At 42.4% G+C, this 16,058-nt stretch overlaps 1 protein-coding gene across 2 annotated transcripts in view; it reads left to right on the top strand.

Annotated features, from left to right (window-relative positions):
• The first annotated feature begins 4,443 nt into the window (after window positions 1–4,443).
• Window positions 4,444–16,058, top strand: part of CCBE1 (collagen and calcium binding EGF domains 1) — a 474,905-nt gene continuing 463,290 nt past the window's right edge. The window contains exons 1-2 of one of the 2 annotated variants that reach the window (XM_075587449.1): window positions 4,444–5,123; window positions 5,924–6,004. In XM_075587449.1, coding sequence (XP_075443564.1) covers window positions 5,014–5,123; window positions 5,924–6,004 — 191 coding nt within the window. In that variant the 5' untranslated portion in view covers window positions 4,444–5,013. Of the gene's footprint in view, window positions 5,124–5,921; window positions 6,005–16,058 lie in introns of those variants that run through there. The other variant, XM_075587459.1, reaches the window with a different exon arrangement.

The following is a 16,058-nucleotide window of genomic DNA, read 5'->3' as shown; positions in this document are numbered from 1 at the left end:
ATTAATATTTCTATTCCATAGACTTTTTAGAGCATTCTGTGGACCTAGTAAAACAAGGAAGGAATAATGGGGCATAATCACTAAGGTCCAGTTAATGCTATGAAGCAGTTAACTACCATTGACCAAAATACGAGCTAATGCCTATTCGGCTTCATTAACCCATAACAGACCTTAGTGACTCTCACCCTACAACAAGAAGTTTACACCTTGCTTGTTGTCGGTATGTGTGACAAGAGCAGATTGATAGGCCAGTCCCTCTTAGGACCCAAGTGAACTAATGGCAGTAGCGTATTTTGAAGTTCCTGTGCACTGCTGGGATATCTGAGCGCATGAGCAGCACTCTATGTCCCTTCCCAACTGTGCAGAAGAGATACTGCATGATGTGAATTTTCTTTACAGGAGACAAAATAAGTAAGATTGTCACTTCAATGGGGGTTGAATATTTCAAAGGGAGCCAATTTCACTGATACATTGTGGGGTTTTTGACCAGCTATTTGGAACTGCTCCTTTAAATGAATAGCTGACAGTCACAATATACTATTGCAGGATCTCTTGGGGGTGCACTTTGTATATGTTACCTTTGCACGTGCCTTTTCATAACGTCACAGTGAAGTCTATTTATTAATGTGTCCCAGCTCTAAAACTGGAGCAGAAAACACACCAGACTTACCAAAGAGACGTAATCCCACGGGAAAACATTCTATTTTATATTGGTAAGTGCTCTGCACTTCAGAATTGGTTTTGCACCCAAGAGACTGAAAAATCATAGGTGTTAGAGATGTGCAAAACTGCCCCAACTATGGCAGCAATTATTTTTGCATCCAAATTGTACCCGATATGACAAAGAAAAATCTCCACTATCTTGTACTGGGATTCCTTTTCTTTGCTAAATCTGCGGCTGCTTTTTGCACTCGTTTTACCCGAGTTTTACAGCTGAGTCAACTTCAGTCAATAGACCCCATACACCCAAGTGGAAATGAATGCTATTCTCTGGTGGGAGGTCATTTTGTTGCTGTACACTAATGTCCAATGAAGAATATGACAAATATCAGGGTGCTAAATATTTTGACAATACTTTTCTATGCTTTGTTTGTATATTGTGCATAGATTATTTAAAGCTTCCTTGTCTTCTTGTGCATCTGTCACAGAGATGTTAACTTCCAAGGGTCAAAAAGAGTGTGATGAGGGGGCATGGGGCACACAGGGGAATTCTGTAGAAATGTAGTCTGAAGCCAGGAGGACCTAATTGAAATCCTATGAAACCACCGATGCAGAGGTTCAGCGAGACTTGACATCTCACATACATATAAAATGTTCCTATATCCATGAATCCATCCAGAATTACCGCACTTTTGCCTTGATACATAACCCCCATCGTATCAGCTCCTAAATTGTGCTCGTGTGTACGTTTGTGCTAACCTTACATTTTTGGGCGCACAGAAATGGATTGCTCTGGGCATACTGTACAGGTGTTTATGGTATGTACTAAAGCAGGAAGCGCATCAAAATCAGCCGCCAAGCTCAACTTGGTGTAAACCCTAAAAAAACATTGTTAATAAGTTGCTATGTATCAGCCCAAATCATTTATTTGACGAAGCACAGATGTTTCAGTATATGGGTCAACAAAATGTACTATTTTCACAGAATGGCTATTCTAAATAATATTACATGAATAATTGATATTTACTAACACTACAGTATATATACATAAAAAAATACCCAGAATTGTTTTCATTTATATTGTATCAATCGTATTCAACACGAGAGAGTTGCAATAAAAATCATTTCAAACAACTAATTATGCATCATAAGACAAGTCACATTTTAGGAAGGTTTGTATTACTTTTTAGCACTGAAATTCTGATGGGGGTAAAAAGAAAATATAATCTTAGTACACAGGCCCCTATATATATTATTTTAATGTTCTTTTTTTATACATCCTATGCAATTCTGTCCCAGAATCCCCCCACTTTTGCCCCAATACTATGAGGGTTAGGTATCAAAATCTCCCGGATGCAAAACCAAAGCAAAACAATAGCACCAGCTTGATCAAAGAATAAGAGTCCACAAGATAAAATAAGATTTGTCTCTGTGGTAAATATGTGTGTTTGCCCCAGTCTTCCAGCCGGAAGACTTTGATACATATGGCTCTCTGTAGCAAAGGCAAAATGTTGGCGCAAAGTCTATGTGTTAATCTTGGTCGTACCATTTACAGGTACAGTATGACTGCGTCTGCCTTCGCCGAGATTAGGGATTTATGAAGCAAGTGAGATGCGTTAGGTAGGAGTTAATTTTGCATATTGGTGAAGATCTATGTAAGGTATGAAGCCAGGGGTGTTCAACTCCAGTCCTCAAGCCCCCCAAGCAGGTAGGTATTCAGGATATCCCAACTTCAGCACAGGTGGCTCAATACAAGGCTCAGTCAAAGACTGAGCCTCGGATTGAGCAATCTGTGCTGATGCAAGGACTGATTGAGCCATCTGTGCTGAAGCTGGGATATCCTGAAAGCCTGACCTGTTGGGGGCTTGAGGACTGGAGTTGAGCCCCCCTGTATGAAGGAATGTGCGTCTTGCATTACTTTTCTTGATGTTTTTCTGCGCGGGGTTTCTCTGTCACCTTAAATGTGGCGTCAGTCTCTTTATAGCACAGAATACTATCACAGCGTGCGCCAAATTCTACAACCGTACAAATACAATTTATGTGTTACGTTTCAGACAGAAAAAAAATGCACATTTTTACGCTACTGTCAGCGCACACGTCCCTCTTCCTACATACAGCCCTATTTATCAAGGCAAATGTGGTGCAATTCTGGGGCAAAATATTTACACCATACTGTATGTATCAAAGAAAAAAGTCCCACTGAAATAAATAGGATTTTTTCCTTTGATACCTACAGTATGGAGCCGTTATTTTACCCCAGAATTCCTCCACTGATGCCTTGATACATATGTATCGAGACAAAAGGGTGCAATGCTGGGGCAAAAAGTGTGCACAAGATGCAACAAATAAAAAATCCTATTGGTTTCAATGGGTCGTTTTTCTTTGATACGTCATTATTTTGCCCCACATTTGCTCAACGGTTGACTTGGCAATGCCCCACATGCTGTATCTATGTTGCATTTTTTTCCTGTCTGAAACATTACATATTTATTACGTGCACTTCTACTGCTTTAGAATATGGCACACGCTGCGCCATTCTGCGCTGAAACATACTTGCGCCACCTTTGAGGAGACGCAGAAAACCTACAAGAAAAGTAACGCATGTCGCACATTCCTTAATACAGGGCTGCGCAAACTTCTGGTGCTGCACCCCCCTGCCTGCTCTCCCCCAGTGCTCGCGCCCCCCTTACCTGTGTGCCGGCATCAAATGACGCCGCGGGGTCATGTCACGTCACCCCCGCCGTGTCATCAAATGACGCCACGTGGTAATGACGTCACATGGTGCGTTGCCACGGTGACATGTCGCCATTTCATTTAAATGCCTTGGGGAAGAGTGTGGGGCTTCTGAAACCAACGCGCCACCACCTCCCCCACCCCCCCCCCAAAAAAATCTTGTGCGCACCCCCCAGTTTGCGCACCCCTGCCTTACTACACCAACCTGCGAGAATATGCGAATGTAGCCCCACCCTAACTACTTCCCCTTGCTCCATCAATCCCTGATGTCGTCGCAGCCAAGATTCATACATAGGTGCTGTCTGCCTGTCGGAGGTATATTGTAGCGCAGGGGTGCAATAAAATAATGGCTTTGGGTTGGAATTTGTCATTTGATACATAGAGCCCATTGTGTATAATAGGAAATCAAGTGGCAGCATGAAGGAGTCCCCCTCAGTGTAAGGAGATGGGATGTGACAGGCCAGCTCCTCCCTCTCTGATCATTCGACCCCTGTGCAGTAAAAAGGAAAGAAAACATCACCAAAAGTTTACAATCCAAACGAAATCAATACCACCTTAGTGAGAGAAAAAAAGGGGGGGACTGAGGGGAAAGGGGGACAGAGAGTGGCAGGGAAGAAAGAGTGACAGGGGAGGGCAAAACACAACTGATGGTGAAGGGGGCGAGAGGGGAGTGAAAGACGAGGAGAAAAGGTGACACAGTCCAAAGCAGAGATAACTGGAGAGAAATCGTGTGAGATCCACTCAGGCAGAAAGATCTACTGCTCCTGCCCAGGAACAGACAGAAGCAGAGATAGAAAGAGATTTATGGGGAGAAGAATACAAGCAGGGAGGGGAGAGAGATAAAAGGAGAGCAGCGGGGAGAGGAAGATAGAGAAGGACTTACAAAGTGAGAGAGATAGAGGGAGATTTACAGAGTGAGGGAGATAAAGACTTCCAGGGGGAAAAGTGTGTGTGTGTGTGTGTGTGTGTGTGTGTGTGTGTGTGTGTGTGTGAGGGGGGGGGGGGGGTGTGGGGGGGGGGTGTGTGTGTGTCCTGCAGTGTTGAAGTGCAGAAGAGAGGTATTTGCAGTATGCAGTGTGAAAAATAAAAGCTGTGGCAGTGAGATAAAGACTTACAGAGTGACACAAACATACCAAAGAACTTGTAAAGAGAACAGGATTAGAGACTTACACTATAAGGCAGGAGCGGTGCAGTAGTACAGGAGCTGTACAAGTCTGCTTGAGACTGATAGTGTCCTTCAGATGTCTTCTAGTGCAGCTGGCAGTTCATAGCTTGTGATCTGCATAAGTGCCTGTGTGCCCCGCCTCCACTGTTATACACTGGACTTGTGGTGCTCGCTGCTTGACTTCTGCTCCCTCTCCACAACCACCACTGAAGCTCTCAAGGACAAGGTCCCCAAGACCTGGACCTCGCAGTGTCCTCCCGAGCGCCCCCTGTAGCTCATCGCTGCACAGCGACACTGCTGGTTGCTCTCACTCTCTCTGCCCCTGTCCACCGCGTGTGGGTAACCTAGAGCCTGAAGATCCAGAGAGGGGGCAAGACGAGGAGAAGACTTCAGGGAGCTGGGCAAGAACGTGGAGCAGGAGGAGAAGACGCCGTACAGTGCTGCTGTGCAGACCAATGTGTGAGAGAGGTGCCCGGAGGATCTGCCTATGCTTGGGCTGCCTCATGCTGCTCCTGTCACTGGGGCTGGCTTGGACATACAGAGAGGAGGTGGAGGAGGCAGACAGGTGGGTGACAATCCACTATAATATACAGCAGCATCAGTGGCTGTGGTCACTTAGGTTGCCATTAGGGGGTTGTTGGAATTTCAGCATGATCTAACTGGCAGGTAACCTAACTTTTGGGTGCCTTATTGCGCCACGATGGCTAGATTACAATTGAGATGTGCCCTAATAATTTCAGGGCTATATCACCCTGTATTATTATAACTAATAATAACGTTATTGGTATTAAGTATTCGCCCTGTACCTGATGTTTCCACTCGCCTTTCCTAGATTGCAAGCTCCTTGGTGCATAGCCCTCCTTACCTACTGTACCATTGATTGTTAATGTTGATATGTTGTTGTTAGTGTTTCCCGAGGTCATTGTAATTGAGCTGAAAAATATGTTGGCATGGTATAAATAGGTAACGATAATAATAATAATAATAATAATAATAATTATAATTTCGCACCAAGATACTCGACAAAGCAACACAATGGGAAAAGACAAAAAAAAAGGTGCAAATATTAATATATTTACACATACTAACACAAAAACAAGGCGGTCCCAGCCTGCGCAAAGCTACTGTAATAACTGGTTTAGAAGGTTTTAGGGTTTTCCTATTAAACCCTAATGATGACAGATTGGCTCGAGCTCCCTTTCTTTTATGTGCATTTGGCAATTTGATGAGTGAGCTTTGACGTGCTTTGATCTCACTATACTGTACATGTCTGTGTAACAGATAGCAAACATATGGAAACTTTGCATTGATAAAGCAACTGCAAAATATACTGACCACCCCATATCTTTTCCATATTTTCGGTAGAGAAATTTGTTCGGAGACTAAAATCACCACGACCAAGTACCCGTGTCTGAAAACCACGGGGGAGCTGACTACGTGCTTCAGGTAAGTCCTCCAGTTCATTTAACACATGGGTGTCAAAGTCAGTCCTCAGGGGCCACCAACAGGTCAGGTTTTAAGGATATCCCAGCTTCAGCACAGGTGGCCCAATCAGTGGCTCAGTCAAAGACTGAGCCACAAATTGAGCCACCCGAGCCACTGATTGAGCCACCTGTGCTGAAGCAGGGACTGACTGTGCCACCTGTGCTGAAGCAGGTATATCCATATAACCTGGCCTGTTGGTGGCCCTTAAGGGCTTAGTTTGACACCCCTGATTACCTTATCTTACGAGTAGCTGTTGATAAACTCCAAATGTGATTCAATGAGGTACATGATAGCGTTTCTAGGCGTTCTTCGACGGCAAAATCAAATATCAAGGGAGTGCGGCAGAAAAACAAAGTCCGTTTTCTTACTCAATTCCTCCTTGGAATTTGCGTGAGGCGCATGCAATGTGAATGCAGCAAAACAATTACTATTGGGGGAAAAAATTGCGGCCACCCTGATATTTTCCGGATTATCACTGGAGTGCAGGGTCACAAAAAAAAAAAGAAATGAAGGGGGGGAAAAAAAGAAAATGCAGTGTCAATAGTGTTAAAACGCTACATACACCGAGAGCAAAAACGTGCTAAAGAAATGTAATATTATATTCTTCAGCTCTCTCTCGTACCTTATTTTATTGGCATTTCTTTTTGGGGGGTGGGGGGAGGAATGAGCTTTTAATTTTTTGCATTCGCACGTATTCCTAGCCAGATTACAAATGAGTTCTTTTTATGGACACGCACCTTCCACGTAAACAAACCTGACAGTTAAACCCTGGAAGACGATAGGTTGTTTCCACATTTTACGACCTTGTTTATGAATGTTGCAAGAAAACTGAAACTCACGAGAAATTGTAAAGTGTTCCTGCCATGCATTGGTTAATTCTGTGTGTCCCCTGCAAGTATTATGGCATACAGCAGGTAGCCTATAATAATGTATATCAGTAATAGTCCAGTCATCAATGATGCAGTTTCTTATGGTGTAATATAATGTGATGTTATTCAGCTTAGATTGTATTTTGATTATATTTGTATTTTTTTTAAATTTCTTACACTCCTATTTATACAATTTGCAATCTTTTGATACTTTGGTAAATCATAAGCCTAACAGCATACACTGGAAAATGGGAATTTCATAAGTGTAAACTGCTGGTAATCATGTAAAACGTTATTTACTGCACGATGTTACTACTGTTAAAAATAATAAAAACAAACTAATTTTAAAAAAAAGAAGAAAAAAGTGCACTTTGTGTCATATACACACCTATGCAAACCATGCCCATGCCCTTGAATTTATGTCACTTCCATCTTCCCTTTTTGTTATGATTGCCGGGATTGATTAGAATATAGGTGTTTATTTAGAATTGCCCCATCAGCCTTTGCACTGTTCTTCACGCCAGGAAGTTGCAATCTTTTTTTCTGAATGGAAAGGCATGGAAGGTGGTGGATATATTCCTTAAGGATTCTAATTGTTAATTGGAGTTTTATACATTTAGAAAGGATCTTTGACGATCATCAAACTCGCTGCATTAGTAGATATAATCTTAATTTAGACATATTTCTGGCACGTGTCTTTTTCTTCTTTGACTGTAACATTCTTTTGAGAACGGACTTCACTTGCGTCTGTATTTGTTTTGTACTTGTATGCTTTTCATTATCTACAAGTGTTATTTTCTATTGGGTATTATATTACTCGACAGAATAAATTGGTGCTGTATTAAACTGATAATACTTTAAAGGGACAGTCCCAGGGGGACCATATTAAACCCGTAACTAATCGTCGTTTTAAGGAATTAGATTTTGGCAATTGATGCTTAAACAAAAATGACAAGTATGTTTAAAGTACCAGAGGTAGCCAACTCTAGACCTCAAGACCTCCAAACAGGTCAGGTTTTCAGGATATCTTGGCTTCAGCACAAGTGGCCCAATCAGTTGAATCACTTATGTCGAAGACATACATTGTGTTCATTTCAATAAATAAAAGAATCAAAACATTTGATATAAATTCACAGCACAGGATGCAATGCAAAGGAAGCTAAAGGGCTTCGTATGTTTATTTTTGACTAAGATCCCGGGAACAGCATGTTCACAAACAGGTCATTTTATACAAGGGATCCACTTTTAGGTAAGTGGCTCATTAGTTAGTTATGACTATCAAATTCACGTGAACAATGGATTTCCAGGCCTCCAGGTGTTGGATATATAATAAGGGAATATGTGATGAGGTTCACAAATGGGTATTATGATGTTCAGTTGACAATAGGAACGTGAAAGTCAAATAATTGGATGATGAAACTGTCAGAGGACACAGATTAGATTTGTTAATGGTTTTTCAGTAGAAGGATTTCCTTCTTGAGATTGCATTCCATTCATTACACATAACACCTTTGTGTGTTTTTATTTTGGGTTCTGTGCTGTAGAAATGCAAAATAAATAAACGTGCTGCAGCTAGAACTTGTACATGTAATATAGGAGCCTGGATAACATACATTTTGATACTATCTATAGAAAAATATACAGAGTTACAGGTATAAAGAAGATGAATGACTTTCCAAATGTTCAGCTTGTAGCAGCGTTTCTGCATCTAGATTTAAGTAGTTTGCCGGCTTCTCCGGTGCTGATTGAGAACATGTAACTGCCGTGTCAAGACAACATGCTGCATTCTGCATTTATAAAAGAGCTGCAAAACATTGAGAGTTTTTATTACAGTAAAGCTGCAACCCTGTGTGGGACGGTAATGCGCCACTGTCAGTGACATGTTAAAGGGGATAAATGCCCATTCCTTTTCTTTCACTCAGTCTGGTTTTTGTTTTCTCTGCCCTGTTTGTATTTGACTGTCATGTAAATGACTCCTCCCCGTCCTATTTCCCAGGACCTTATTCCCTATACTGGCTTGTATGTATGAATGTATATCTTTATTTATATATAACGCCATCCATGTACATAGCGCTTTACAATACACGTGACATACTGTAATATTGTAACCCAATGAGAACAAGCACTTCGGACAAGCAATAGGAAAAGGAGTCCCTGCCCCGAAGAGCTTACAATCTAAGTGATAAGTGGGGAGAACTTACAGAGACAGGAGGAGGGTGTTCTGGTAAGTGCGTCTGCAAGGGGACAAGGTCAGTGCATAAGAGATGTATAGTATCAGCCAGCGGAGGTACCCATACGCTTCATTAAAGGACCATTCAAGCAATATCCTATATGTGTGGGGGTTTTTTTTTTAAAATAAATCAGTAGTAATACTTACTAACTTTTTTTTTTTAATTATTATTGTTAAACTGTTAACTCCATGTTTTATGAGTTTTTATATACTCATAATCCTTTGATTTCTATAGGTTTTTAACACTTACCTTGCTGGGCAAGATCTTTGTAACACTTTCCTGTTTGTGATGATTTCTTGCCAATATTCCCAGCAGTTTGCGCTGCAAACTGTAACAATAGATAATGTTACCTTAGTAATATAAGAATACATTGTAGCTGCTGAGTTACACTGACTGAAGGATTCATTTGAAACTGAAAGGCAGCCATTTAGTGTGCCCTGGGAGGCAGGATTTTGCTGATTGATCACGCGAGAACAAATCGATTGGCAGCTTAGATAATTAGTTTTCAATAAAGGTAATCAAAGGCTGTGTATAGTAAAACAAAAACAAAAGAAAGAATTAAAAATAGAAATGTTTAAGCTGCTTGGACTGCCTCTTTAAAGAGGTGTGTTTTAAGAAGGGTCCTAAAGGTGGAGAGAGAGGGTGCCAGTCAGGTATTGAGGGGAAGGACATTCCAGAGGTGTGGGGCAGTAAATGAGAGATTTTAGCTGGAAGAGGACTTTAGATGCAAAACCGGTAGTCAGAAGACACAGAGAAAATTTTAGTCCCATTAATTTGAATAGAGTTAACACTTCTCCAGCACTAACAGTTGTCTTCAAAGCATATTTAAAAGTGTCCACCAACATTAAATCCTGGATCTCCTCACTGATTCTCTCACTCTTCTCCTTGGTGACTCCTTCTGTCCCTGGCATCTCTCTTTTCTACTTTCTCTTTTTCCTCCAGCCCCGACAATCTTGCCATTTCCTGGAAATCTGCTCTCTCCTCCTTAAAAGCCAACATGTCTATGCTGTGCTCCATCACACTTACCTCTCCAACATATAATCTTGGTTACAAACACAAGCATTCTTTCCTTACTCCTACACTTGTTCAATGAAACGAGTCTGGAGACATTGCCAATTATTTGACGGCTAAGGTGGATACCGTTCACCAAGATATTCTGTTTACATTTCTCTTTTATGTATGTATGTATGTATCTTTATGTGTTAAGCCAGGATAAAGGTTTTTGATCTTACCGCACTCCTTTTAGATACAGTATGTAATATGGAAATTTTTCACCTGAGGGAGAGAAATCCCCGAAACGTGCGTTTGCCACCTGCAGATAAAACAGTTTATCATGATATGATGTCTGGTGTAAGACTTTATTAGGTGGCGCGTGCAGAGACTACAGCCACGACCGGCAGTCTGTAGGGGAGATCTAGGGAGAGCGCAGGGGCGGTGCTAGGACAGGGGGCGCCGCCATGACGGGGCATATCTGCGCTGCCATTGGCGGCATGCGGCCACGTGACCGCGTTGCGATACGGGAAGACAAAATGCTTGTCTTCCCTGCAAGCGTACACTTCACAGCGTTTTGAGCCAAAACACAGAGCCACTGGGGCCTGCCCAATAGAGGGCTGTGCTGTGGTGTGTGGCGCGCACACCGTAGCGCGCGCCTCAGCGGCCACTGGGGACTCAGCCTTAGAATAATGCAGCAAGAAGATATCCAGCTCCCAAGTTTATGTGTAAAGCGCCAACAGTGTATGCATCGTTTAGCAAACATAGTACATAGGACCTGGAAGTACAATGCAAAACTGGGATTAGTGCATCGAACATAAGAATAGATATTGGGAGAATAGAAGCCCGTGCACCAACGAGCTACAAACGCTAATTTTTTTCTGTCTGAAATGCAACTAGTTTGATTAAGTTGTTGAATTTAGCACTATATTTTTGCACTAAAAAACCCACTTACTTCTTTAAAACTGCAGTTTAAGCAATATCCTATATGTGTTTTTTTTTATAAATCAGTTTTGTACTATAAGAAAATACATGTAGCATTTTAAAAAAAAAATCCAAAATTTGAAGACATTTTTAATATATTATAATGTAACAAGCATGTTTTGTTTCTATAGCAACCATTTACAAAGTCACATCCCCTTCTGAAACAGACTCTGGCACGCCCCTTTTTGAGCCCTGCACTCTCTCTAACAGTGCACCAATTGTATTTAGTGACTGCCTGGTCACATGATCTTCCCTACAGAACTTTGCATCTTGGGTACTCTTCTGCATCACTGACAGCCATTTAGTGAACCCCCGAGCCGAATCTTCGCCGATCGATCACAAGAAAACGGATCAATCAGCAACTTAGCTAATCACTTGTCAGTGTGTAGATTGTATTGATGCACATATTGAATGGCATTTTTATTTTTTTTAAACAGCAGCTTGAACTGCTTCTTTGAGGTAATCTAACTCCGAAAACCTACAAGAAAAGTAACGCAAGCCACACATTCCCTAATACGTAGAGCTGCGCAAATACACAAATGGACTTCTCCCTAAGGCCGAGTTTATAGTGGGGTCTACGGCGATGGCGACCTGACCGCGTGACTTCAGCCGTCGCCGTCCAACAGCAATTCTTGCACTCTGTTGCAGGAGACCAGAAATCGCGACCGGGGGGACGTAGCCATGAGAGGTTCGCCCTCATTGGCTGAACCGCTCACGTGCCCGTGACGTCACCCCTTGATCGCTGGAAATATCAAAATCTTCTGGCTTCCAGTGATCGCGACAGCTGATGTCACGCGGTCACCGTCGTGGTCGTGCCCACTATGGGCACCCACGACGGACAACATGTACTTACTATAGCACTGCGCCACATCACAGTCCCCATAGCCAGCACTATAAACTCGGCCTAAGTGTTGGGAAGCTGCTAACTCGTGCTGGAGAATCTTTTATTCTTCTTCATTTTAATGGAGCTGAACTCTTCTGCAACACCATGAAATAGCTTATCAGCATATTGAATAAGGTGCTCGGTTACCACAGTCACTGAGCACTGATCCCTGGCAGTTCTGCAAGTGGACAAAGTGTTCTGCTGGTCACCATCATTTAAAAAGGTTGAAAAAAATGAGTGGAAAGGTCTATTTTTCTGTTTTTTAAGTTATTTGACTTGAGATGCAGTATTGTTTTGACACTGTTGGTATGACACAGCATACAGTCAGTACACTGAGACTGATGCTAATCTCTCTCACTTCTGCTTCTATTAAAACAACCCTTCTAACTTTCTCCTTCACTTGATATTTTGCACTGCAGAATTGAGTTTGAGGATAGCGTTGCTGTTCCTGTAGAGCCCAGAGGCATTGCAATTAACCTTAGTGCACTGCAGACTATTTTAAATTGTAACAAATAATATTGTAAATTAAATAAATTCCTCTCTGACGTCTGATGACAAGCTAAGTATATACCAATAATTTTATTTTACATTTTGTAGGGCTGTTTTGTACTTACTCATTTTAACATTTGACATCTTTATTTATATTAAAAAGTATTTTTACCTGCATTTGCATGTTGTATATTTTCATGGTACTGTATTTTGCTGAGTTATCTATCTAGATCAGTTTTTTTTAACAGGGGTTCTTATGAACCCTTGGGTTCCCCGGGCATCCCTAAAGGGTTCCCCGCAATGTTCAAGTCATTTGAAAATTGGAGCAAATACAGAAGAAGTTACAATGTATCCGATCTCAGACACACTATTAGAGAGGGTTGGGGTTCCTTACAATGCATCTGATCTCAGACACGCTATTAGAGAGGGTTGGGGTTCCTTACAATGCATCTGATCTCAGACGCGCTATTAGAGAGGGTTGGGGTTCCTTACAATGCATCCAATCTCAGACGCGCTATTAGAGAGGGTTGGGGTTCCTTACAATGCATCCGATCTCAGACGCGCTATTAAAGAGGGTTGGGGTTCCTTACAATGCATCCGATCTCAGACGCGCTATTAAAGAGGGTTGGGGTTCTTTACAATGCATCCGATCTCAGACGCGCTATTAGAGAGGGTGGGGGTTCCTTACAATGCATCCGATCTCAGACGCGCTATTAGAGAGGGTTGGGGTTCCTTACAATGCATCTGATCTCAGACGCGCTATTAGAGAGTGTTGGGGTTCCTTACAATGCATCCGATCTCAGACGCGCTATTAGAGAGGGTTGGGGTTCCTTACAATGCATCCGATCTCAGACGCGCTATTAGAGAGGGTTGGGGTTCCTTACAATGCATCCGATCTCAGACGCGCTATTAGAGAGGGTTGGGGTTCCTTACAATGCATCTGATCTCAGACGCGCTATTAGAGAGGGTTGGGGTTCCTTACAATGCATCCGATCTCAGACGCGCTATTAGAGAGGGTTGGGGTTCCTTACAATGCATCCGATCTCAGCCACACTATAAGGCTTCGGCTCCAGCATCACAGCTGCACGCACGCCGGAGTGCCTGGCGGAGTGTGCACCCATTTCAGGCGTGACCTGTGGTCTGTGGTTGAACTACAAGTGAAGAGCAAGATATCTGACGGAGGGGGAGGATTGGGGGGGGGGAAGGGAGGCGCGGCCATGACGTCATGCGGCCGGTTCGCCCTCCGTTTCTACTTTGCACTTTGAATGAAGCTCTTTGGGATGTTTGTTATGTTTGCAAAATACAGAGCCGAGTGACAGGATTAATCTTTACCTGTGCTACAGAGTAACCTCTCCACGGATGTAATGCAAAGATCTGAGGTCAAGGTTTATCCATTTTAAAGCTACACATAAACATATCCCCACTCTGTTTATGGGACCCATTAATCCCCCAATTGGGTAATAAGTCGTCAAGGTCTTGCACACAGGTCAGGCCCTGTGTCTTTGTGTAAGTAATCAAAGCTGAGGAGATGCTTGAAGTAGTGGGTTTTCAAGCCTCTGGGATGAGCTAAAGACAAGAATCCCCATATCTACTTTCCGTCTCGTTCCCACTCAATGCCTAATCTGTTGAGAGAGTTCATAAACCTTCTTAATGATTACAATCTACTGTCCGGATCCATGTGTGTGATAGTAGTGCATATAGTGCAGGGCCCTCTATTACTTAACCCAGAGGTTCTCAACTCCATTCCCCAAGACCACCCACCAGGTCATGTTTTCAGGCTATCCCTGCTTCAGCACAGGTGGCTCAATCAGTGGCTCCCTGCTTCAGCACAGGTGGCTCAATCAGTGGCTTAGGCTTTGACTGAGCCACTTGAGGGAGAAAAGAGAAAAAACTGGCGCACAGCCAAGAGTGGACTGGACTAGACTGGACTGGGCCACCTCTGCTGAAGCTGGGATATCCTTAAAACCTGACCTGTTGGTTGGGAGGGGGGGCTTGAGGACTGGCGTTGAGAACCGCTGACTTAACCCATTTGTGGCCTCAGGGGCCTGCAACAACCCCATTTTCTTCCCTTATATCTTCCACTGCATTAGCACTGTTGATTCCTCTATGTCCTGCTTGCCACAGTATCTGAACACATAGGCTGGTTATTGGTTCCTGACTATGACATGTACTACACTGCAGGATTGGTAAGAAGGTGGTCAGCTGACTCCTTTAATGCTCACATGTAACTTGCGACCAAATATATTCAGCACACATTCAATGGGAACGAAAAACTTCATTAGGTATTTTACACCATTGAATTCCCATAATTGGGGTAATTCAGTTTTAAATAATGGTAGCATGACATAAGTGTGAACTCATAAAAATCTGCGTTAATCAGCGCTAGGGATGTGCATGTCTGTGTGTGCATGTGTGTGCATGTGTGTGCATGTGTGTGCATGTGTGTGCATGTGTGTGCGGGGTGGGGGGTGCAGTCAATAATCACTTTTTATCATTAATGCACATTAATATCAGTATCAGTGATGTTTCAGTCTTTTATTTAGTTTTATTGTGCTCTACATATTATTACTTGTATTTGACATGCTAGTCATACATAATTTCCGAGTATTTTTGGTGACCTTTTTCAGTTTTTCTTCGTCATGCTCTTCTGTGTCCAAAGGAGGCTGTATTACTACATCCCTCTATTTCTGTTCTATGCTTCAAACAGCAATGAAAGATTCAATCTGCTGCAAAAAGAATTCCGTTTAAATAGAAAGCAGTGTGTGGTTAGATAGCAGACTGGAAAAGCCATATAACCTTTCTGTAGTGTAGATTATTTCATGTGCAAATAACATAGTATAGTAATAGAGCGCCACATTGGATCAAAATGCTATTCATGAGAAGGTGTAAAGACAAATTACAACACAAACAACCTAAGTTTTTGATTTGCCAGAATAAGTACCGGTAAGTGCATTGTTTCCAAAGTGAAACAACATGGAGAACAAGCTCACAAAGTAAAACACAAGTTTGTAAGGAAGAAACCAAATTGAAAGCTACTGTAGCAGTATGAAACTGTTGAAGCTCTGGGTATTGGGGCATATAGATAGATAGATAGATAGATAGATAGATAGATAGATAGATAGATAGATAGATAGATAGATAGATAGATAGATAGATAGATAGATATATCCTGGTGTCAGCTCTTTGTGACCTTGACCAACTCATTTTATCTTCCTGTGCCTCAGGCATCAAAATCATAGATTGTAAGCTCTACGGGGCAGGGACTGTGCCTGGAAATATTCCTGTGTACTGTGCACTATACTGTAATTGTGACGTGCTTTGAGTCCCATTAGGAGAAAAGCGCAATATGAAATAAAGTTATTATTGTTATATATATAGTTACAGGTGCAGTTGTGGTCCAGCAGTCAGAGAAGGTCGCAGGATCACTAGGCTACTATCTGTAGATTCGGACCGGGGCAGGCTGCAGAATGAATAAAAGCGGACTCAAACTTAACCAAATGGGAATGTACTGAAGTGTATGTAAACTAACAGCTTTCACCTGGGTCTTTCAGCCCTGGATCAGGCTACCT

This window comes from Ascaphus truei, chromosome 1 (genome assembly GCF_040206685.1).
Source record: "Ascaphus truei isolate aAscTru1 chromosome 1, aAscTru1.hap1, whole genome shotgun sequence".
Taxonomy (NCBI): domain Eukaryota; kingdom Metazoa; phylum Chordata; class Amphibia; order Anura; family Ascaphidae; genus Ascaphus; species Ascaphus truei.
This window is presented reverse-complemented; position numbering and strand designations above follow the sequence as displayed.